Source organism: Cololabis saira, chromosome 7, assembly GCF_033807715.1.
Source record: "Cololabis saira isolate AMF1-May2022 chromosome 7, fColSai1.1, whole genome shotgun sequence".
Classification (NCBI taxonomy): domain Eukaryota; kingdom Metazoa; phylum Chordata; class Actinopteri; order Beloniformes; family Belonidae; genus Cololabis; species Cololabis saira.
The window spans coordinates 2,465,487-2,488,962 of NC_084593.1; the positions used below are offsets into that span (position 1 = coordinate 2,465,487).

The following is a 23,476-nucleotide window of genomic DNA, read 5'->3' on the forward strand; positions in this document are numbered from 1 at the left end:
GCTTATAATGAGAAGATAAATCAGATTTTTCTACTTATTTCAAGTGAAAATTTACTTGAAACAGGTGAAAATTGTCAAATAAGTTATTTTTCTGGTGTTATTTTTCTGGTGTTATTTTTCTGGTGATGACTCTAAATGTTGAAATAGCAGTAAAACCACATTCATTGATGAAATGACATAAAGGATGGAAAGGAGGGATGACAGTTTTACAGGGGGGATGATTTGGACCGTTTTTATTTCAGGGGGGGATGATTTGGACCGTTTTTATTTCAGGGGGGATGATTTGGACCGTTTTTATTTCAGGGGGGGATGATTTGGACCGTTTTTATTTCAGGGGGGGATGATTTGGACCTTTGATTTTGATTTGATTTTTATTTCAGGGCGGGATGCCATCCCCCCTCATCCCCCCTCAACTCCAGTACTGATTACAGCAGTGGAACATCTGAGGCTTTCGACGTTTCGACTTTTACTTTTGTTTTGTTTTGTTTTTTTTTATTAGATTTTCTATCTGGACGGTTTATATCTGAATGATTTCTATTCAAATCTATAAGGGGAGAGAAAATGATGTTCAGGACAGCGTCGGCACTAGAGAGGGATTAAAAAAGAGAGATGAAGACGGATGAAGAGGACTGAAATTAATTAGACAGCAGGAAATTACTTTTTTTAGTGTTAAATTAGATAAGAGCAGAGGACAAAAAAATGCAAACTGATGGAAATCAGGAGGAAGAGAATAGAAAAAGATAGAGTCAAATACCAGGGAAGTCTTTCCAACTTCCCCTGTTGAGTACCGTATTTTCTGGACTATAAGCTGCACCTGCATACAAGCCTCTATTTAAAAAAACAGATATGCAAGCCGCAGATATTTCTGTTGTTAGATTAGATATTTACTACATGTACAGAAGGATTCTGAACTGTAAATGATGTACATGTTTGTACCTAAATAGATCTTTCCTAACAGTGTCTTTTAACACGGCAGCAACTTTGCTGATTAAAACGGGACAGAACCAAGAGAAAATAACCGGTATTTATTTATCTATTTATCTGTTTGAAATCTGCCTCTAGCTACTTCTATCTGCTAAAGAAGAAGTAGCGTATTCTTCTTTGCATTTATTTTGTCTTAGTTTTGATTCTAATTCCGGTTAGAGCGCCCCGAGAGGTGGAAGAAAAATCCACAGAATAGAACCTTTGTATAAGCTGCACCTTTGTATAAGCTGCACCTTTTGTATAAGCTGCACGGTTGAAAACCTATGAAAGAAGTAGCGGCTTATAGTCCAGAAAATACGGTACTTCCTGATTAACTTGAAAGTAAGTAAAAACAAGTTAATGGTTTGCGTGAGACGGTAGGATTGTGCAGGAGGTGCAGGGAAGCTGTCACGGACACATGTGCACAAACAAACACACACGCAGTGTTTGTTGACGTTCGGTGCTCCGTGCTCTCTGGAACTGAACAAGTGAACCGTGATTCCTCCGCAGTTCAGCTGTCACAACGATGATCACACGGCACAGCTGAGCCGAGGGCGTAGGTGGGCGTACGCTCGCTCACACACTCACACACACTCACACTCAGCGCCGTGTGTGCCTGTGATTGCGTGTCATTGATACCACACACACACACACTCACTCGCGTACGGCTCTTTACTCACGCTGCGTCGTGTCACATGAGGAAAAATGGAGGCAGAGCTGAGCAGAGGAGACATGAAAGGAGCACGAAACTTTGTGTGAGCCATTTAGCCGAGCGGCGGAGGTTAACGTGCACTCTGTCTGCTCAAACCGTATATTTTTTACACATCAGGGCATGTTACTCAAATATAATTTAGGTTAATTACATCCTGGTATGGAACGGCAGATTAACCCCCCGTCATTATTTATCCCAAAACAACAACGTCATGGCCTCTAAAGGGTTTGAGAGGGTGAGAAGCAGCCAGGTTATCAGCAGGTGTAAACCATCACTGTAAATCATTCAGGTGTGTGTAAACACTATGCCAGGGAGGAACGACGCCAGCCATGGTCTTAGAGAAGCACTTGTTGCTGACTATCAGTTAAGCCGGGCAGACACTGTTGCGATTGTCGGCTCGTTTTGACCCGATTTTCCAGTCGAGCGACAATTTTTTGGATCGGGCCGGATTTTGGCCCAATCGTTGGTCGTGCCTCGTGCAGTAAACGTGGGGTAACGACGAGAGATTAACACCTCACGACGAGAGATTAGCACCTCACGACGAGAGATTAACACCTCACGACGAGAGAGTAACACCTCACGACGAAAGAGTAACACCTCACAATGAGATATTAACACCTCACGACGAGAGATTAACACCTCACAACGAGAGATTAACACCTCACGACGAGAGATTAACACCTCACGACGAGAGATTAACACCTCACGACGAGAGATTAACACATCATGACGAGAGATTAACACCTCACGACGAGAGATTAACACCTCACGACGAGAGAATAACACCTCACGACGAGAGAGTAACACCTCACGACGAGAGAGTAACACCTCACGGCGAGAGAGTAACACCTCACGACGAGAGATTAACACCTCACGACGAGAGATTAACACCTCACGACGAGAGATTAACACCTCACGACGAGAGATTAACACCTCACGACGAGAGATTAACACCTCACGACGAGAGAGTAACACCTCACGATGAGAGATTAACACCTCACGATGAGAGATTAACACCTCACGACGAGAGATTAACACCTCACGATGAGAGATTAACACCTCACGACGAGAGATTAACACCTCACGATGAGAGATTAACACCTCACGACGAGCTCCCGATCACAAATCGTGTGCTCGCAAGAAAATCAAACTTATTTGAAATCCCGGTCGCTCCTCGTGAAGGAGTTGAAGGCAGTTGAAGCAGCTACGACCCGATTGGACTCATCCTTTCCCAGAGAGCATGCACAATCTCTGATGTCACGTCAAAAACTATTATTTGTAGTTTAAGTGTTGCAAATTCACATTACAAATCATGTTTTAATAGCAGAAAAAAAAGACCTCATTTCCCACGTCTGCCCAGCCAATTCCTTGTCCAATCACGATGTTGTCTAATCTTTTTTCATTTATCGCCACACAGAATGGCACAAATAGCTAAAGGCTGATTTATGGTCCCGCGTTACACCAACGCAGAGCCTACGCCGTAGAGTACGGCATCGATTTAACGCGGAACCATAATTCAGGTTTAAGGCAGCGTATTTGTTTTTGCTGAGCATCTTTGGTGTCTCCCACTTCGGGGTTCCTCCTCTTCCACTTCTCTTTGACGTTGCAGTTCCAGTAACAGAAGTCCGACGGGAGGATTATGATCGTATAGTGTGAGCAGACGGAGCGTCAGAGCATCGGGTCGTACAGTGTGAGACCATAAATCGTGGGCTGCTTTTCGAACTCAGTGATCTAGTCGTGCAGTTTGAGATGGGGCTGAATCAAACAATTTAAAATATCGCACAGTGTCTGCCCGGTTTAGGAAGGAAAAAACATTCAAGACGGTCGTCAGTCGTCCCAGGAGATTTCCCAGCGAAGTCACGCGAGTGTCAGACCGTTCACGAGCTTGAAACTGAAGGGACAACAAAAACAAATAAACATCAACGATGTCTCAGACTCTGCCCGCCCCAGTTAGCACGTTAAACGTTGATGCTCACGACATTGCGATTAGAAGAATGAGTCTGACCTGTTTGGAAATGTTGTGTTGTTGTTGGTCTAAAACAAAGGTGTCAGCAGTGTTTAGGTTTGTAAAGTTAAGTTTAAGAAAAAACTACTTCTGGACCGATGTTCTTCAGGCCAACAGGACAAGAACGGTGATGTTTGACCGTAACGTTTACTGGCTAAAGAGAAATATACAGTCCTGTTAAGAGCATAACAGATGTTTAATTTACCGATTCTTTTCGTCGGACAAGAATATTTAGGTTTTTTAAAAACCTGACATGTTTCGGCGATTACTTCCGCCTTCATCAAAGTCACCTGGTGTCCAAGGAAAATAATCAGCAAATTAAATTTTAAAAGCCATGTACAAAATTAACTTTATTAAATCATAACAGATGTCTGGTTTTGCTTTTTTTTTGGTCACACTTGGTCACACTGCTTTTAAATGATGATTTCATATAATGAAAGAGAAAACAAAACATACAAACCAAGCTGTCCTTGTGTGAAGCAAAATGAATAGGCAGAAAAAATGTAACAATGTAACAATTCAAGGGCTATTATTGTAACCCCTCTACGATTTTGCACTTTGAACCAACGTAGGCAGGGTACGTTTTTATGTGAGACTGGGTTGCTGGTTCACGAGCATATCTGGTTCTGTTTCTTCAGAGTGTGTTAGCAGATTCCTCCGGGTGGAGCATCATTTAGTTTGGTAACGCCACCCTCAAGCCCATCCACTAAACTGTGTTCAGTGAAACACACAAAGCTAACACAAGTTTGGAGTTTAATGCCGGAAAATGAACCAAAGCAATTTAGCAAGATTAGATAAAACACTGCTTTTGTTGAATGCGACACTTGGTAACATTAACTGGGTGCATTACATAATGAAGCTGAAATGATTGAATTATTACCATTTCACTAAGTATCCATGACACCAAAGGCCTTCCATTCATTTGGATGCGTAGGAAGTTTAATTAACACGGCAGGATGTGATGGCGCTGGAGTGTGAACGGGCTGCGATTTTCCCTGGTGCTCATTACGCCTTTTTCCCCTTTTAAGAAACATCTTTGGTGATAGAATATACGTGGCTTTTCTGATGAACTTCCTCTCATGCATTTGAGGATGGATGGATGGATGGATGGATGGATGGATGGATGGATGGATGGATGGATGGATGGATGGATGGATGGATGGATGGATGGACGGACGGACGGACGGACAGATGGATACATGGATGGATGGACGGATGGATGGATGGATGGACGGACGGAAGGATGGATGGATGGATAGGGGGATGGATGGATGGATGGATGGATGGATGGATGGATGGATGGATGGATGGATGGATGGATGGATGGATGGATGACCAGCAAACCAAGTGGAGGAGTCGAGTGCTGAACACTTATTTTCTTTTCGTTCGTCGTTGGTCGTCATGTCCCAATCAGATCACGTGATCAGCTCATATTTCCAATCACATTATTTCCAAATGATCAGGATTGGGTGAAAACGATCAGATTTTTTTCATTTTTATGTCAATAAATTACAGTGTATAATTAATAATCTACCAGTGAATTTCAGCTATAACAATTACCTTCAATGTCAAGTAGGTGAGTAACCTTCCACCTAGAGTAGCAGTTGTAGCTAGAGTTTACGTCACTGTTGCCAATTTAGCGACTTTATTGCTATACTTTGTTTTCAGACCCCTCTAGAGACGTTTTTTTTCAATAAGCGACTCGCGACACATCTAGAGACGATTTTCAGGTGTCATAAAAAGACTATTAAAGACTCCAAATTGACGGCTCAAATTGTTCTCTTCTCAGCGAGCAGCCTGTGCTGCTGAGCTGTCATTACCGAGGAGATGACAACACTAGCCGGCGTTAACGTAGATCAAACTTTAACCGGCTCCCTGGCGTTTCAGAAAGGTCTGCCGTTTGGAAATATTTCAAGTTGGACATCAAAGGCAGCGCTGCAGTAGCTGCTGCTGCGATGTCAGATTTGCGGGGGGGTCTTTTTCGTGGATTACCAAAGTATCGGATCAAAGTGACTCAATACACACACCTAAGTACAAGAATTGTACTTAGGAGTGTGTTTTTGTGTATTGGTGTGTGTTCTTGTGCATAAGTGTGTATTCTTGTACGTAGGTGTGTGTTTTTGTGCATTAGTGTGTGTTCTTGTGCATACGTGTGTGTTCTTGTGCATACGTGTGTGTGTTTTTGTGCATGAGTGTGTGTCCTTGTACATTAGTGTGTGTTCTTGTATGTAGCTGTGTGTTTTTGTGTATTGTTGTGTGTTCTTGTACGTAGGTGTGTTTTTGTACATAGGTGTGTGTTCTTGTACGTTGGTGTGTTTTTGTACGTAGGTGTGTGTTCTTGTGCATAATTGTGTGTTCTTGTGTGTAGGTGTGTGTTCTTGTGTGTAGGTGTGTGTTCTTGTGTGTAGGTGTGTGTTCTTGTGCATAATTGTGTGTTCTTGTGTGTGTAGGTGTGTGTTCTTGTGTGTGTAGGTGTGTGTTCTTGTGCATAATTGTGTGTTCTTGTATGCAGGTGTGTTCTTGTGTGTAGGTGTGTGTTCTTGTGCATAATTGTGTGTTCTTGTATGCAGGTGTGTTCTTGTGTGTAGGTGTGTGTTCTTGTGTGTGTAGGTGTGTGTTCTTGTGTGTAGGTGTGTGTTCTTGTGTGTAGGTGTTTTCAAAGTTCCATATTTTAGAGAAAAGCTGAGCAGTGTCTCAAACAAAGTCTGGTTGTATAAAAGATCCAAAGTCGGTTAAATGAGATTCTAAAGGTCTGATTGTGTTTTGTTTCTGCGTGTGACGGATGAGTGATCTTCCTCTCAGGCTCCACCGTGTAATTGCATGTCGACGTGTAGTTGTGATAACGACTCCAACAATGGTGGCTGGCAGGCAGATAGAAATCAAACCGTGATCCCGCCAGCCGTCATTTCTCTCTCCCTCTTTATCTGTGCTTCATACCAAACTCCTCCGCTGGCGTTTATGTTCACAGTTTAAGCTGTGGTGGGAAATAAGGAGTTTGCATTGTTTTATCCCCCTTTTTTGCTTTTTTCTGAACAATGTAAATTTCAAATGTATTTTATGCAGCGCAATAAGTACAGAGTATGTAGAGTGTGTTCCTCTCGTCTTTAAAAATCTTGAGCAGCCAAAAGCCATAGCCAGTCCTAACTTTAATTATCTGATCACAGTTTATTAATATGCCTTATTATTACTATGTTTTGCTTCTGGTTTGGGATTTTCTGTACTTTTTAACTTTCCACAGTCTCCTTAGTTTCTGGGTACCGAATAATAAACTAACATCATCTGCTGAGGCCATAAGTTATTTAAATGTGAGCACAAAATAACCCAGTAAAGAAGATATCCTTGAATTATATACACCCAGATTTGTAATTTGCATATATGTTTTGTTGAATAAAGTTTGGGGAGAAGGGGTGATGGCATGTCCTCGACATCTTATATCTGGCTGTTTCGGCAGTTTCAAACACCGGGGAATTTGCTGTTTGTTTGTTTGTTTGGTGAAGGTTTTATCTCACCACTCAAGACTGATTTGGGAGGAATATTAACAAATAAAACCATCTCAATAACCAATCGTGTCTCTGCTACACGTCTTACTATCCAACAAATTTTTGATTTTAAGTTCAGTTTTTTTCTTTCTCATATATTTTTATACGTAATTTTCCCTGAAACACACAATTTTTCCCTTTGGAGATTAATAAACTATCATTGTTGTCTTCCCTTTTTAACAGCCACTTCATAAATATCTGGACATTTGGGTCCATCTGTGATGAATTGATGGCATTTTTTTTACATCTGGATTCCTAAACTAGCTTTTGAAATTACCGTATTTTCTGGACTATAAGCCACTGCTTTTTTCATAGGTTTTCAACCGTGCAGCTTATACAAAGGTGCAGCTTTTCTGTGGATTTTTCTTTCACCTCTCGGGGCGCTCTAACCGGAATTAGAATCAAAACTAAGACAAAATAAATGCAAAGCAGAATACGCTACTTCTTCTTTAGCAGATAGAAGTAGAAGCAGATTTCAAACAGATAAATAGATAAATAAATAGCGGTTATTTTCTCTTGGTTCTGTCCCGTTTTAATCAGCAAAGTTGCTGCCGTGTTCTGTACATGTAGTAAATATCTAATCTAACAACATAAATATCTGCGGCTTGCATCTTTTTTTTTTAAATAGAGCGAATGCGGCTTATATGCAGGTGTGGCTTATAGTCCAGAAAATACGGTACATGCTGTCGGCCAAAAACTAGACTTTCTGCAAGAGTCACAGGGTCACAAAGAGCTGACATCACTCAATTTCTCTTTTCAATTCAATTCAATTAAATTTTATTTATATAGCGTCTAATACAACAAAAGTTGTCTCTAGACGCTTTCCAGAGACCCAGAACATGAACATAAACCCCCGAGCAATTATTACATAAACAATAGCAGGTAAAAACTTTGAGCAGGACCAGGATCATAAGGGGGGACCCTCCTGCCGAGGGCCGGACTGGGGTGAAAAGGGGCAGGGCCAGGGAGAGGAGTCTTGAGGGACAAACCTTCTCCCCCGCCCAAAAGGCCGTTACCCTGCCCCCCTCACTCCCACGCTGCAGGTTCCGGTGTTGTGCATTCAGAGATGCTCTTCCCCACCAGCAGAGGATGCTGCAACATGTACAAAAGAGAAAAAAGAGGAGAAAAAGGAGGGGCCAGCACAAGAAACTACAGGAGCGACTCTAACACACTAGAGTTTACACTACCTAGAGATTTACCAACACCAGCTAGAGGTTTACTAAACACTAACTACAGACTTTACTAAACAGAAATGTTTTAAGTTTAGTTTTAAAGGTGGAGGTGGTGTCAGCCTCCTTAACCCAGATTGGAAGTTGGTTCCAAAGTAATGGTGCCTGATAGCAGAACGCCCGCCCTCCAAATTTACATTTAGATACTCTAGGAACTACGAGTAAACCTGCACTCTGAGAGCGGAGAGCTCTGCCAGGAACATAAAGCACCATCTCTTCCAGACTCAAACACAAAGTGGGCATTTTTTTATCCATATTGTCATCATCAACAAATCACAAAGTGTGTAAGATGTCCTTTGAGATTTTTTCCAATTAATTTGAGACGTTCCCTTTGTGCCGCCGCCCTGCAGGTGTCCTACGTAAAAGCCATTGATATCTGGATGGCCGTCTGCCTGCTGTTCGTCTTCTCGGCGTTGCTGGAATACGCCGCCGTAAACTTCATCGCCCGCCAACACAAGGAGCTGCTGCGCTTCCGACGGAGGCGACGACACATGAAGGTAAAGGTCTCACACATCTGGGACACAATCAAACATTCACTCATTTATTCTTTTATTTTATGTCTCCTCATTTCTGTCTTGTGTCTTTCGTGTCCCAACACAATGTCTGCGTTTACATGCATCAATAATCCTTTTAAAACCCGAATATTGACAATAACCCGAATTTGCACGGCCATGTAAACACCAATAACCCCTTTGAATAACCGGAATTTGCTCATATTCAGGTTTTTAAAAACCCCAATATGAGCCCTGGGTTACTCCTTTTAAACCTGAATATTGGGTCATGTAAACGTAACGGAATATCCCCATCAAACGGAACATGAATTTGTTTTCTGCACATGCTCTGTTCACAAGGAATCCAGGTCTTTTGAGTCCAGGAAGTTCTTATAAACACGGAGAAACAAGACCAGGAGGAGACTAATCACTTCATAAATGTAATGAAGGATATGAACATTTCTGCATTTGTAGACGCTAGAAAGTACCGGGATAGAAGATTTACAAGAAGGAGAGAGAAAAGTTGTTCCATGTTCAATAAAGTGATAATACTAGTTATTGCTCAGCCTGCTGGTGATATGCTGCCCCCATGTGGTCTGGAGGGGTCATACCTACAGAGATTAGAGATTAGATTAAGGAGATTAAAGTAACATTAAATCATTCACTCAAAAAAAGTGCAGATTCATAAAATAGACAATCACATTCTTTGTCCATCTGTTTTCTTTTGTTTAGACGTAAATAATGTTTGTTTATTCATATGTATATATATATATATATATATATATATATATATATATATATACACACACACAGACTCATACACAGACTGAAATCATACCTCTCTTCATCAGCTGGGGTGCCACAGACCTGTTATCTCAATAAAACAGCCTTGTGTACACAGCGGTTGTTGAGAAGTTTTCTGAATTGGATGAAACCGCCGCTGTTCTCCATCCTCAGAACCTCTGAAACATTCAGGCCTAGTTTGATATTGGCTTTAAGCGGTGTTCATCACTGCTGCGCTGAAACACAAGGCATCAATGTTTCATAGACAGAGTATTGATTGAAGGCTGAGCCGCAGAGAAAACACAGATGAGCCGGTGTTGGATTTACCAAGCGGGGGACGACACAACAAACACAGAAAGAGAGGACGCGTTCCCTCAGTCTGTGCTGATACAACATTGATGAGAACGCTGCCGGTCTCTGGCCGGCAGACAATTAAGAAAATGTTTTTTTCTTTTTACAACTTTTTCACAACATGCCCAGGAGACTTATAACCTCCCGTCTGTGAGAGGGAAACATTTATTATTCATGTCTTCCCTGGGATGTAGCGCTTGAGAAGAAAGAAAATAATACAAAGTCTGCAGCCTTCCAAAAGCTCACGGTTGGTTTTATTATCCAGTATTTTTAAAAGAAGCTCAAGTATCTTCATATTATATCTCGGGAGTGCTGTCGTGACCACTGAAGAACAGGCGGGAAATCAACACAGTGGTTTGCTTTGACTTGTGTTTCCATCCATCCATCCATCCATCCATCCATCCATCCATCCATCCATCCATCCATCCATCCATCCATCCATCCATCCATCCATCCATCCATCCATCCATCCATCCATCCATCCATCCATCCTCCATCCATCCATCCATCCACCTTTCAGAGGAAACTGTAGATGAGGCTGGAAACAGAGTGAAGAGTCAGCAGAGAGCGAAAGCACAGGCAACTTGGTTGGACACACATCTGGAGGAATTTGCTGAACATCTCAAGTCAAGTCGAGTCAAATTTTATTTGTATAGCACATAAACATAAGCTGAGCCGCAACCAAAGTGCTTCAAAGAAAGTGCTTAAAAGGCGAAGACATAAAAAAGGGACAAGAAAAGGGCTAAGAGACAAAATCTGAATAAGACAATATAAAAAGACACTAATTAAAAGCAAGGAAAAAAAGGTGGGTCTTTAACTGAGATTAAAAAATATGTAAAGACTGGGCCGCCCGAATGTGTAGGGGAAGGGAGTTCCAGAGTCTGGGGACCACAGCGAAGGCTCTGTCTCTAGTTATAGTACCAGTTATAGTACCAGTAGTTCCAGTTATGGCACCAGTAGTACCAGAGTCTGGGGGCTCCACAGCGAAGGCTCTATCCCCCCTGGTTTAAATCTGGTCCTGGGCACTTCCAACAACAGTTGGTCAGCTGACCGGAGTGCTCTAGATGGGATGTGGTGGTGGAGAATGTCAGACAGGTATGTGGGGGCCAGGAGGCCGTGGAGGGATTAGTAAGCGGTCAGGAGAAGTTTTCAATGAATACGGTAGTGGATGGGCAGCCAGTGGAAAGATGCAAGGACCGGGGTGATGTGATCTCGCTTCTTTGTGCAAGTAAGGAGTCGAGCAGCTGAGTTTTGAACTAACTGCAGGCGTCGGAGTTGAGATTGGTCGATGCCGGTGTACGGGGCGTTGCAGTAGTCCAGTTGTGAAGTGACGAAAGCATGGATGACTCTCTCCAGATCGCTCTGTGGCAGGTAGGCTTTGGCCTTGGCAATAGTTCTCAGGTGGAAGAAGCTTTTAGGAACTACTGCACTGACCTGCTGCTCAAACTTAAAAGCCCAGGGCATTGATAGAAAAGGCTGGAGAGGTTTTTCCAAAAACAATGGTCTCGGTCTTGCTCTTGTTGAGGTTGAGGAAGTTTCTGCCCATCCATGCTTTGATGTTAGCCAGACAGTCAAGCAGTGGATGGAGTGCAGCATCCGCCCTCAGGGGGAGATACAGCTGGACATCATCTGCATAACAGTGGAAGGAGATATTATGGCTGGTTATGATTTCCTCTAGCGGTAGAACGTACAGCAGAAAGAGGATGGGGCCTAGTATGGAGCCTTGAGGGACCCCGCAGGTGAGGGGGGCAGCAGACGAGATGGAATCACCAAGCTGTACAGCAAAGCTTCTGTTGGCCAGGTAGGACTAAAAAACTTCAGGGCTGTGCCTTTGATGCCTACGTGATGCTCTCGCCGAGACAGCAGGATCCTGTGATCCACCGTGTCAAACATCTGCTGAACATCCCAAAACTTCATAATTCACTCACAACATTTAGCAACGCCTCTGGGCTGGATTCAGTCCAGGTCTGGGGCTTCGGGGGCACTTTTGGACAGAAAATGGGAGGGTTTTAGGTCTTTCTCTGTGAATAAAAAAAGCTGCGTGTTTGTGGTTCGGTCATGTGGACTTTTTTCCGATCGCACCGACGGCGCCTGCGTTTCTCAGTTTCAGCATCACTGTGAAAACAACGTATCTCACAAGCACTTTAATCTTTTATCAGCTGTCCCACTTGCCAAGATGATTACTTTAAATGAAAACAACTGAAAAAGGAAGATCTGGATATATATTGGTTTATTTAATCTCTCAAAACCGCTTTGGATATATTTAGTTCAGACAAGAAAGTGCATTGTCAACGTTTCCCTGGAGAATGCTTGAAATGCATTTCTTTCTTCTTTTTTTTATTTTTTCTCTAATTTCCTTAGTTGGCTTTGTCTTTGAAGCATTTAATCAATCAGCTGTGTTTGTCTGGTTGGATTTATCCGTGCCAGGCGACCGTATTGAATAAGGAGTAAAGCTGTCAGGTCTTCGGGGAGTATGGAAGCGCTGGCTGGTTGTGAAGCCGGGGGCTCGCTGGGAAATGCAAACGCCCACGAGAAATGCAAGCGCGTGCCTGAAGTTTAGAAGAAAACATCTCTCCAGTAGCAGGTTTGTGTGTCACGGCTCGGGGGGGGATGGGGGGGTTGTATCTGTATTCCTGAGTGCTGCTGCTGCCGTGCATGTTGGCGTTGAAGGGCACGCGACGTTTCCAGCTGCTTGATTGAGTCTGACATGTTTGAGCGTGCGTTCGCGTGTTTGCTGTGTTTATTCTTGTTTATTTTTTTATTTTTTTACCTTGTCTGCACACATATTAAGGGTTAATACCATGCTGGTAAAAACCTAAGGCATATATATGTGCATTATTACTATATTTAATATATATACATATATATACACATACATACGCGTACACATACATAAATATACACATACAAACCTGGGGGGGGGGGGGGGGTGGTGGGGTGACATCCACTGCTAATCCAGGAAGCAGGAACACACGGAGGCCTCACGTCAAGCACTGGAAATCTGCAACAAAAAACCACAAACGAAACATAGAACTGACACGGAACCGACCAAAACACGAGCAGCAATCGACCCAAATCTCGAGATCTGATCACAGTCTGAGCTAAGCTACCGCTAACTAACCCTAAAAACTACAGAGCAAGCATGCAGGTGGCTGTGTGTGTGTGTGTGTGTGTGTGTGTGTGTGTGTGTGTGTGTGTGTGTGTGTGTGTGTGTGTGTGTGTGTGTGTGTGTGTGTGTGTGTGTGTGTGTGTGTGTGTGTGTTTGTGTTTGTGTGTGTGTGTGGACCTGCAGATTGCAGCCGAGGAGGGCGTTGCGTTGCAGACCTCAGTTCAGGATGTTTGTTCGGTTGTTTAAAATGTGAGTTTAAGTCGGGCTGGAAGGACAAATCTGTCTTCAGTTAATATTATTATCATTTGAACAACAACCATTTCTTAAGATCCACATATATCATATTTAGGCCAGTCATTCAATTTAAAATCTTTTTATTTATTTATTTATTTATTTATATGCACAATGATAACACAGTAATTTTTTTTTATCATACAAGGACAAATAAATTGTGCAGGACAGGAAAAGAAGCCCGAAGGGCTTATAAAAAATCCTCCCCCTCAATACAAAATCACCAAAACAAATCAATCAAATCAATTTTTTATGTTCTGTTTCCCTTTTAATGATATTTTTCAACATACGTGGAGACAATCATCCTTGCTTTAGTCTTCAGAAGGCAAATTTTGGTCCAACAAGCAGCTGATGTTGATTTGAGTAATTCTAACACATATTTAAAGCTGCAAGCAGCGATGAACGGATGAACGTTCCTCCACCCTTGTAACGTTCAGGCTGCAGTGGAAGCTTGTATGACTTCATGTAGATTCTTCAGAACTGGACATTTAGTGGATGAATGAAACCACCCACGACTCTCTATACCAAACTATTCAAAAGTTATGGCAGAAAGTAGGAACTATCAGATATCGACCAATCAGAAGAAGGGGCTGGGATAATTCATGCCAATGAAGGTCAAGTACTCAAAACCGAGTCCGATGACACCACCCACGACTCTTTATGTCAAACTATTCAAAAGATATTGCAGAAAATAGGAACTATCACATATCGACCAATCAGATGAAGGGGCGGGGCTAATTTGCACCAATAAAGGTCAAGGACTCAAAACCGAGTCCGATGAAACCACCCACAACTATGTATGTCAAACCATTCAAAAGTTATGGCAGAAAATAGGAACTATGAAATATGGACCAATCAGATGAAGGGGGGGGCGCTTTTTGGCATCTATCGTCGCCACGGTAACGCTTTTTGCGAAAAGTAACGCGCATCATCGCAGGATGGAGACGCACATTTTGATGTATAACACACCTGGGTGCACGTTACGGTTCGGGCCGTATTAACTGCAGAAGGAATGGCATAAATCGCACCAAAATTACGCGATTAATTCAAAATGTTCAAAATGGCCGACTTCCTGTTGGGTTTCGGCCATGGCTCCAAGAGACTTTTCTTTAAGTTGCGCCATGATACAGGTGTGTACCGATTTTCGTGCATGTACGTCAAACCGTATCGTGGGGCTTGAGGCGCAAAGTTTTCTAGGGGGCGCTGTTGAGCCGTTAGGCCACGCCCATTAATGCAAACCATTAAATATCACATTTTTCGCCAGGCCTGGCTTGGTGCAAAATTCGGTGACTTTTTGGGCACGTTTAGGGGGAAAAAAGGCCCTCCTTTCGTCATTCGAGAACTCCTACAGATGCAATAGGGCCTTCATACTGTAAGTGCTCGGGCCCTAATAACGACCATTTAAACATCCCGTTTTTAAGCAGTTCTTAATGAACATTTGTTTGATTTCACATACATGAAAACTCAGAGGGCTTTAATTGTTTTTTACTACATCAAATGAATTTATATGAAGAAATAAATGTATTTATAATATGGGGCGTAGCCTTTTGATTGACACTTGGCTCAGCCAATGGCTGGCCATCATCCCTTCGTAACCGACAGCTCATATTGACCCAGCGCCTGACCCGGGGTCATATTTACTGACACGGGCAGGTGATAATCTCGTGTTTACAGGAATAGTAGCGTTAAACTGAATTTCCGTTAACGTTTTTAACCTTGACCGTATTCTGTTTTCAGTGACACAAATTCAGTCAGAGCATCATATGATGATGTTTGGTGAGCCGCAACTAATATTTTTTTTAAATGTCAAGCTTTTCACTTTTTAAAACCGCTTAAGATTGCTGATGAGTTGATTTGGCGATTTGTTCATTAATTAACAACGTGTTGATTACGCAATACACATCCGTTTTCAGCACCACGGACAGCGAGCGGCGGAGTTAGAGAGCAGAAATCTCGTATCTGACAAACGCAATTTAACTCATTCTGTTCACTTCATCCACTATGTCAGTGCAACAATATCACAGGGACATCCCAGTTTAACTCAAAACAGTTAAAGTCCAAATGCAAAAAGGAGAGGGAGGAGCAGAAGAGAGAAAGAGAGTAAAAAAAGTCAAATATTTCCCTTAAACAGATTTATAAGAGGGAAGGGTGATTTGATATCTTACCTTAAGATGAACTTGCATAATTAATCCATCAGTGGCTATCAGCCTCGTTAATATCTTCTGCTGCTGGGGCAACATTGGACCATCACCTGCCTTCTTTTTTTGAAAAGAAATTGCGTGGTTGTCTGCTTCCTTTTCATTTTTGTAAGTTAGTTACACTGCAGAGCTAAAAACCAGATTGATAGCGACCACCGTCGTCAGGGACGCTGGGACATTTCAAGATATGAGGGGGGTGCAAGTGTTGGGAAAGATAATACCTAGTGAAATCGATCATGTTGTTCTGACTTGCATTTGTAGTTATTTTATATGTATTAAAGGAGCTTGAGGCAGGATTGAGGCAGGATTTATGAAAAAAATTTGTAAATGTTTCAAGTTTTCTAGTAATAATGTCAGATGAAGCGTTCTAAACCAAAAAGAATGATCCTCTAGTGTATCTCTCCGTTGCCTTGAACAGGCTGTTGCTGCAAAATGTGCTGCAATTCGGTCCCGAATTTCCCGCGCTGGGCTGTGGATGTGACGTCACATGACGCTGCATGTGCGTTCTCCCCGTTCTCCCGTGCCGGCTTCACTGTTGGCTGCAGTACCCCCAACGGCCGTCGTGGTGAAGGTTGGCGCTAGAGAGTCTCATTTCTTAAAAGGAGCCTCAAGCTCCTTTAAATAATAGAATAATCAATACAAATAGACACAGAGTAATTCCATGATTTTTTTTTTTTTAAAACAAACATTTACATTTTCCCCTGAAGCCGAGGTGTGGCGGCTGCCGTACCTTATACCCAATTGACGCCCCCGGTGACGCTCGTGGTTTGACCGCACCCAGACTCAAAAAATCCTGCCAGAGATGAGATTCGGACCCAGATCTCCTGTATCAGTGTATTTAAGAAGGCAATAAACAACAAAGTTCCTGTACATGAATGCATCATGCAGAGTCTATCCAGTCAGTTTAAGGAAGAAGGTTGTCAAGGTCCAGAAGAAGGACCAGTCCCTTCACCTGTAGTGAGCTAGGACAAGCTCCGGCAGACCCCTGGGACCCCGAGTTAAGATATAGAAAATGACTGAATGGAAACAAGGCCAAGTCCTTTCTCCAAGTGTATCCGTCTAACTTTGCATTTTCTTTTTTACTCATCCAAGAAACTTCTCGGCAGATTTATTGCACAGGGTGACAAATTAGTTTAGTTGGGAATCGTTTGTGAAGGTTAATTTTCAAGCAGAAAGTCTTACTGACCTCAGACACGTCCCAGTTAATCACTAACCGTGTTTTCTTGATGAAAACGCGCCGATGCAGCAGCTTTGAGAACGGATCACCACGACAATAAAATCTATAGGAGGAAATGTGGCGGATCACAGTTACACAAAACCAAGCTCGTCTTCCGTCTCCCTCGCTTTGTTTTCAACCAGGTAAGAGTCACCTGGTTAGGTTTAGGCCTTACAAAACAGAACAGTTAGGCAAATACCATGGTTTGCATTAAAACCCTCCGGTGGTCCGTGGCGGTATTGCAGGTGGTCCGTGAAATTGTAAATGGAAAACAATAATAATTTAATAATATATATTTATTCTTTAGACTCAAATTATTTTCCATTTACTATTCATTTTTGTGAATAATTTACCCATCCAAATTATGTCAAATATGGGAGAGTGAACTTTGTAATATTATAAGCCCTCTTAGCTTCCTGGTCTTAATTTTTCATTGACTGTTTTTTTTTTATAGTAAAAGGTGCAAATAAAAATAGACACTGATGCAAATAATGGTGGGACTGGGACAAAACCAGTTGAAAACCTCTGCATTAAAATAATGATATTAAAAATAGATGCATTTCCTCCCAGCATATACTGAAAGTTGGAAATTTCCTTTTCTTGTTCACAAGTTGATACGACAAGTTTGCCCATCTGCAAAATCGTCATAATGTGAAGAAGACATGACAGAAAAGAAGTTGGGTTGTCACCAAAGTGTCATCAAAAATGCAGATTTCCATTATTGGTCGTGTTGTAACAAACAAAGCGTGAGTGCACGGACTCTGCTAAGTACTGGGTTGAGAGGTTCACAATGTACAACCTCTCGATAAAAGGCAAGACACCGGAGCGGACTTGATGGAAATGGATGAAAGTAAACTTCAGAGTTGCAATCAAAGTTTTAGCAGGTGAAGCTACTGATTTAGTTTGGTCTTTGTAGTTGAGTAGTTTACGTCTTCAGACTTTTCATTCCTTCAAGCTAAGAATAAAACAAGCTTTTCTCCGTCTCCATCACCTGTAAGTGCTGATGTTATCAGCGCTGGGGTTGTTCAGAGCAGCCAAACTGGCTTTTATTATTATTACCTTTATTGAACAGGGACAAATGTATCAAACATTATTTCATAAAAAATACAAAACAGATGTCGTACATACAGGTTTCTAGCCAGAGCTAATTTGCAACCCCTGTCCCTGGTTAGGCCTTTACTTAAAATTTGAAAGCAGAGTTAAAACAGTACAAAACCATTAAAATACAAAACATGCAAAACAGAATAAACAGAATAAAGACAATACAAAGACAAGAAGCAAAAACACAAACCAGATAAGGACAGATAACTAAAATAACACAGTGGTACAGTATGTTAAAGTCAATGTTCTCAAGCTTGTTTCAGTTTCAGCCATTGTTTTACTTTAAAAACCCTGAGCTCTGTCAGTATTTAGATTTCAGGTTCAGTTTATTCCATACTTTGGTACCGATTACCGAGAAGGATGACTGTCCAAATTCAGCATGAAATGTTTCTAACAAGAACAATTTAGGGGAGAAAAGCGAGGAGATATGAAATATTCAACCTTTGACATCTGTACTGAGGGAATATTTAGTTTCTATCGTGATATAAAGTGTTTTCCAGACATGGTCCTGTGATGGACTGGTAAACTCCCATGAGCCTCAAGAGCCAGGAAGTGGGTGTTGATAATAGATGGATGGATGGATGGATGGATGGATGGATGGATGGATGGATGGATGGATGGATGGATGGATGGTTTGGACCTCCTTGATGGAATTAAAAGCTGTTTTAGTGGATCGACAGTATTCAAAGATGAAACATCTCCACCCGGTTGGCAGAAAGGGTTACTGACTGAGCAGTGTGATGGGAGTGAAATGGCCTTCATTTAACATCGTCACAGGTGAACCGGGTTGACGACCTGCAGGAGAGAGTTTGGTCTTCAGGGAGAAAATCTGAACGGACTGAAAATCAAAGGTTCACGGAAGCGTTAGTGGCGTTGTTGCTTTTTCTTTAATCGAAGCGCCGCATTGTTGAAAACAATCAGTCTTGACTGTTTTACGGTTGCAGATGTCACCAGAGGAGTTTGAGTATTTCCTCAGTAATGGCCCTTTTTCCACTAGTACCTACTCAGCGCGCCCCGACTCGTCCCGGCTCGTCCCGGCTCGGGACGGCTCGTCCTCGTTAGTTTTTAAACACCCAGGTGAGAAGTATGAGAGTAAAAGAAGCTTCAAGCGGCAATGTTTTTTTTCTTATTTTGTTCGTTGGCGCTGATGAGAGCCTGGTTCCGCTTTAAATCGACGGCGTACGGTGTGCGTCGCCGCGTACCCTACACCGTAGGCTCTGCGTTGGTGTAACGCGGAACCATAAATCAGCCTTTAGCTGGAGCCGCGAGCAGCTATGAAGAGACAGAGCTCCTGGTAGATCTGGTAGTTTCTTATCTCTGTCTAGATCCCTTTTTAATTCTCTCCTCAGCACCAGGTTTATGAACATCTGACCCTCAGAGTTGGATATGAAACAGACGTTTGCGCTGTATAATAAAATCGCCGCGAGTAGCTCTCGCGAATCCGTGTATCATTCATTCTTTCCATTTTCAATTGGCAATCAAAAATCAAAACATGAAAAAGTGACTGGTTATTTTGTTATTTGTTTTTCATTATAACACAAAAAACGGAAAAACGTCTGGTTTTTCATATTTCAATTTTAGGCACAGATCAAAAATACGAAATAGAAAAATGGGCCACAGGACTGAATTTGATTTTAATATTTAATTGATCGAGTTTATGTGACCTAGCGGTTCTACATCCATGGTACGCGGCAGTTCGGGTAACCATGGCTACCATGGTGGCGCTGGAACAACAGATTAAGGATTATTTTTTAAAACCCGACGAATTCTATATTAAAATCAAATTCAGTCCTGTGGCCCGTTTTTCTATTTCATATTTTTTTTCTTTTTCCTTTTTTCTTCCTTTTTTTTTCTTCATTTTTTTCCTTTTTTTCCCTATTTCGTATTTTTGATCTGTGCCTAAAATTGAAATATGAAAAACCAGACGTTTTTCCGTTTTTTGTGTTATAATAAAAAATAACAAAATAACCACTTAGTCACTTTTTCATGTTTTGATTTTTGATTGCCAATTGAAAATGGCAAGAACGAATGATACACGGATTCTCCCGCTTCCTGATTCAAACTTCTGACGGCCCCACCCCCCGACCAATCAGCTGCCTGTAATGTGGTGATGTCAGATATAGTCCCGGCTCAGCCCGGTTAGAACCTCGGCAGAATAGATGCAGAAAAAGTGCCCACTCTGCACACCTCTACCCGTCTCGGCCCGTAGTGGAGAAGACGGGGGCGAGTAGAAGCGCTGAGTAGGTACTAGTGGAAAAGGCCATAAGGTAGTGGTGGATTGGTTGTTGTTGTTGTTGTTGTTGTTGTTGTTGTTGTGATGGAGGGGGGCAGGAAGGGGGGAGATGTGATAATAAAAAAATCTCTTAATCCTTAATCCCATTGTTGTCATCCCCGATCCCCTGAGCCTCCGCGCAGGTGAAGAGGTGGATTATCAGTCCGACTGCTGCTGCTCTTCCAGGGGAGTCAGACTCCGGCGTCCCGCTCTAAAAACTCAACTCAACTCTAAACTACTTTATTTTTACGTTAGGAACTTCATTGCGGGAGGACAAAAGTGCAAGTGAAAAAAATCACAGTCCACGCATCCTTACATGCAGTACAATAATAGAAACTAATTCCTACATAAGCACAAGATAAAAACAATCACATACAGGACTGTCTCAGAAAATTAGAATATTGTGATAAAGTCCTTTATTTTCTGTAATGCAAAAATGTCATACATTCTGGATTCTTTACAAATCAACTGAAATATTGCAAGCCTTTTATTATTTTAATATTGCTGATCATGGCTTACAGCTTAAGAAAACTCAAATATCCTATCTCAAAAAATTTGAATTTTCTGGGAATCTTAATCTTAAACTGTAAACCATAATCAGCAATATTAAAATAATAAAAAGCTTGCAATATTTCAGTTGATTTGTAATGAATCCAGAATGTATGACATTTTTGTTTTTTTAATTGCATTACAGAAAATAAAGAACTTTATCACAATATTCTAATTCTAAGAGACAGTCCTGTAGGCTACAGGATAAAAAAGTTACATAGGATAAAAGAAAGAAACAGGTCTATAGAAAAAGGAAAAACTATTCCTGTTCCTGACTTTGTCTGTCGACCGAGAGCAGGGGGAGGAAGAGGAGGAAGAGGAGGAAGAGGAGGAAGAGGAGAGACTGCAGGCTCAGGGTTGACCCACATCTGGAAACGCCGGACCGTCCACTCATTCCCAACCCCCCCACTCCACAACCCCCCACCGCGCATATTTTATTTCTGCTCCGATGACGAAAGCAGGAGGTGAATCCAGGCCATCGCTCGCTTACGTAACGACCACGGCACCGACTTCACAGCTGACAGAGTTTCTGTTACTGAGGAATCCGTCACAATCTGACTCTTAAACTCACATTACAGAACAGGTGAATTCAGGTTCACCTTCTTACGTAACGTGACTGTTTTTGTCTGAGTGGTTTCGTGTCACAACGCGGGATGTGCAACATGAGATTTTTACCACAACATCTGGCGGGAAGCAGCTACTTCCACATGTGCACCGGTCTTTTACCGTAAAGGAGTTTGTGCATTCAGTCATGGTCTAAATGTCAGCTTTGCTCGATGGAGGGGAAACATCACATCTTAATGGATGAAACTTTAATGACGACAGGTTAAGTTCTGCAGCAGGTGAGGAAGATTCAAGCGGCGGGACGGGGGGAATCACAGCTACAGTACAGAAGTTGTACATTTTAAAATTGTATTGCATGCTTGGATAGTGTATCAAGTACGGAAGAGTATTAGGGTCAGGCAGGAGAAAAAATATTTGAGAGGGGAAGATTTTTTTTTATTGTGCACTTGGAGAAAAAAGTCAATGTCGAGAAAAAAAGTTGAAATGTCGAGATTAATGTTGAAATACAATTTCAAGAATAAAGTCAAAAATTTCGCCTTTTTTCTCAACATTTCAACTTTATTCACGAAATTTTGAATTTTTTCTCAACATTTCGACTTTTTTCTCGAAATTGTGCTTCAACATTAATCTCGACATTTCGACTTTTTTCTCATCATTTCGACTTTTTTCTCGACATTTCGACTTTTTTCTCGAAATTGTATTTCAACATTAATCTCAACATTTCAACCTTTTTCTCATCATTTCGACTTTTTTCTCATCATTTCGTCTTTTTTCTCAACATTTCGACTTTTTTCCCGAAAAGGTATTTCAACATTAATCTCGACATTTCGACTTTTTTCTCGAAGTGCACAATAAAAGAAAATCTTCCCCTCTCAAATATTGTTTCTCCTGCATGGCCCTAATACTCTTCCGTAATCAAGTGTATCCGTCTAACTTTGCATTTTCTTTTTTACTCATCCAAGAAACTTCTCGGGCAGATTTATTGCACAGGGTGACAAATGAGTTTAGTTGGGAATCGTTTGTGAAGGTTAATTTTCAAGCAGAAAGTCTTACTGACCTCAGACACGTCCCAGTTAATCACTAACCGTGTTTTCTTGATGAAAACGCGCAGATGCAGCAGCTTTGAGAACGGATCACCACGACAATAAAATCTATAGGAATAAACGTGGCTGAGTTACACAAAACCAAGCTCGTCTTTGTTTTCAACCAGGTAAAAGTCACCTGGTTAGGTTTAGGCCTTACAAAACAGCACAGTTAGGTAAATACCATGGCTTGCATTAAAACCCTCTGGTGGTCCGCGGTGGTATTGCAGGTGGCCCCCCAATTGTAAATGGAAAACAATAATAATTTAATAAAATATATTTATTCTTTAGATTCAATTCATTTTCCATTTACTATTAATTTTTGTGAATAATTTACCCATCCAAATGATGTCAAATAAGTGAGAGTGAACTTTGTAATATTATAAGCCTCTTGGCTTCTTATTGTTCATTTTTCTTTTCTTTTTTTATAGTAAAAGGTGCAAATAAAAATAGACACTGATGCAAATAAATAGCCTATATAGGCCCATACTCTTATTTAAAAGCACGGTGTAAAATAAAAAACATCCCCAAAAGCAGTTTGTCCCTGAGTTGCTTCTTGGTTCTAATGATGGGACTGGGACAAAACCAGTTAAAAACCTCTGCATTAAAATATTAATATTAAAAATAGATACACTTACTGAGCTCAGACACGTCCCAGTTAATCACTGACCGTGTTTTCTTGATGAAAAGAAAGAAAAGAATTCTCACAACGAATGCAAATACTACGACAGAGTATTAGGGCCAAACTAAGAAAAAAAAAAGGAAATTACGAAAATAAAGTCATAATAATATGAGAATAAAGTCATAATATTACGAGAATAAAGTCGTAATATTAAATATATTATAAATATATAAATATAACTTCACAAGATGCTCAATATTCAACATTTTAACACACTCTTCCTGTTAGAGTTCTCATAAATGAACACTTTATTCTCATAATGTTACGACTTTATTCAATTACGACTTTATTCTCGCAACATTATGACTTTATTCTCGTGATTTTACGACTTTATTCTCA

General features: G+C 41.4%; 1 protein-coding gene across 1 annotated transcript in view; it reads left to right on the forward strand.

Moving 5' to 3' along the window:
* The window catches only part of glra1 (glycine receptor, alpha 1), a 265,784-nt gene that overhangs the window by 209,893 nt on the left and 32,415 nt on the right, over nucleotides 1-23,476 (forward strand). Inside the window, exon 8 of the mRNA XM_061724733.1 lies at nucleotides 8,799-8,945. Coding sequence (XP_061580717.1) covers nucleotides 8,799-8,945 — 147 coding nt within the window. The remainder of the gene's footprint in view (nucleotides 1-8,798; nucleotides 8,946-23,476) is intronic.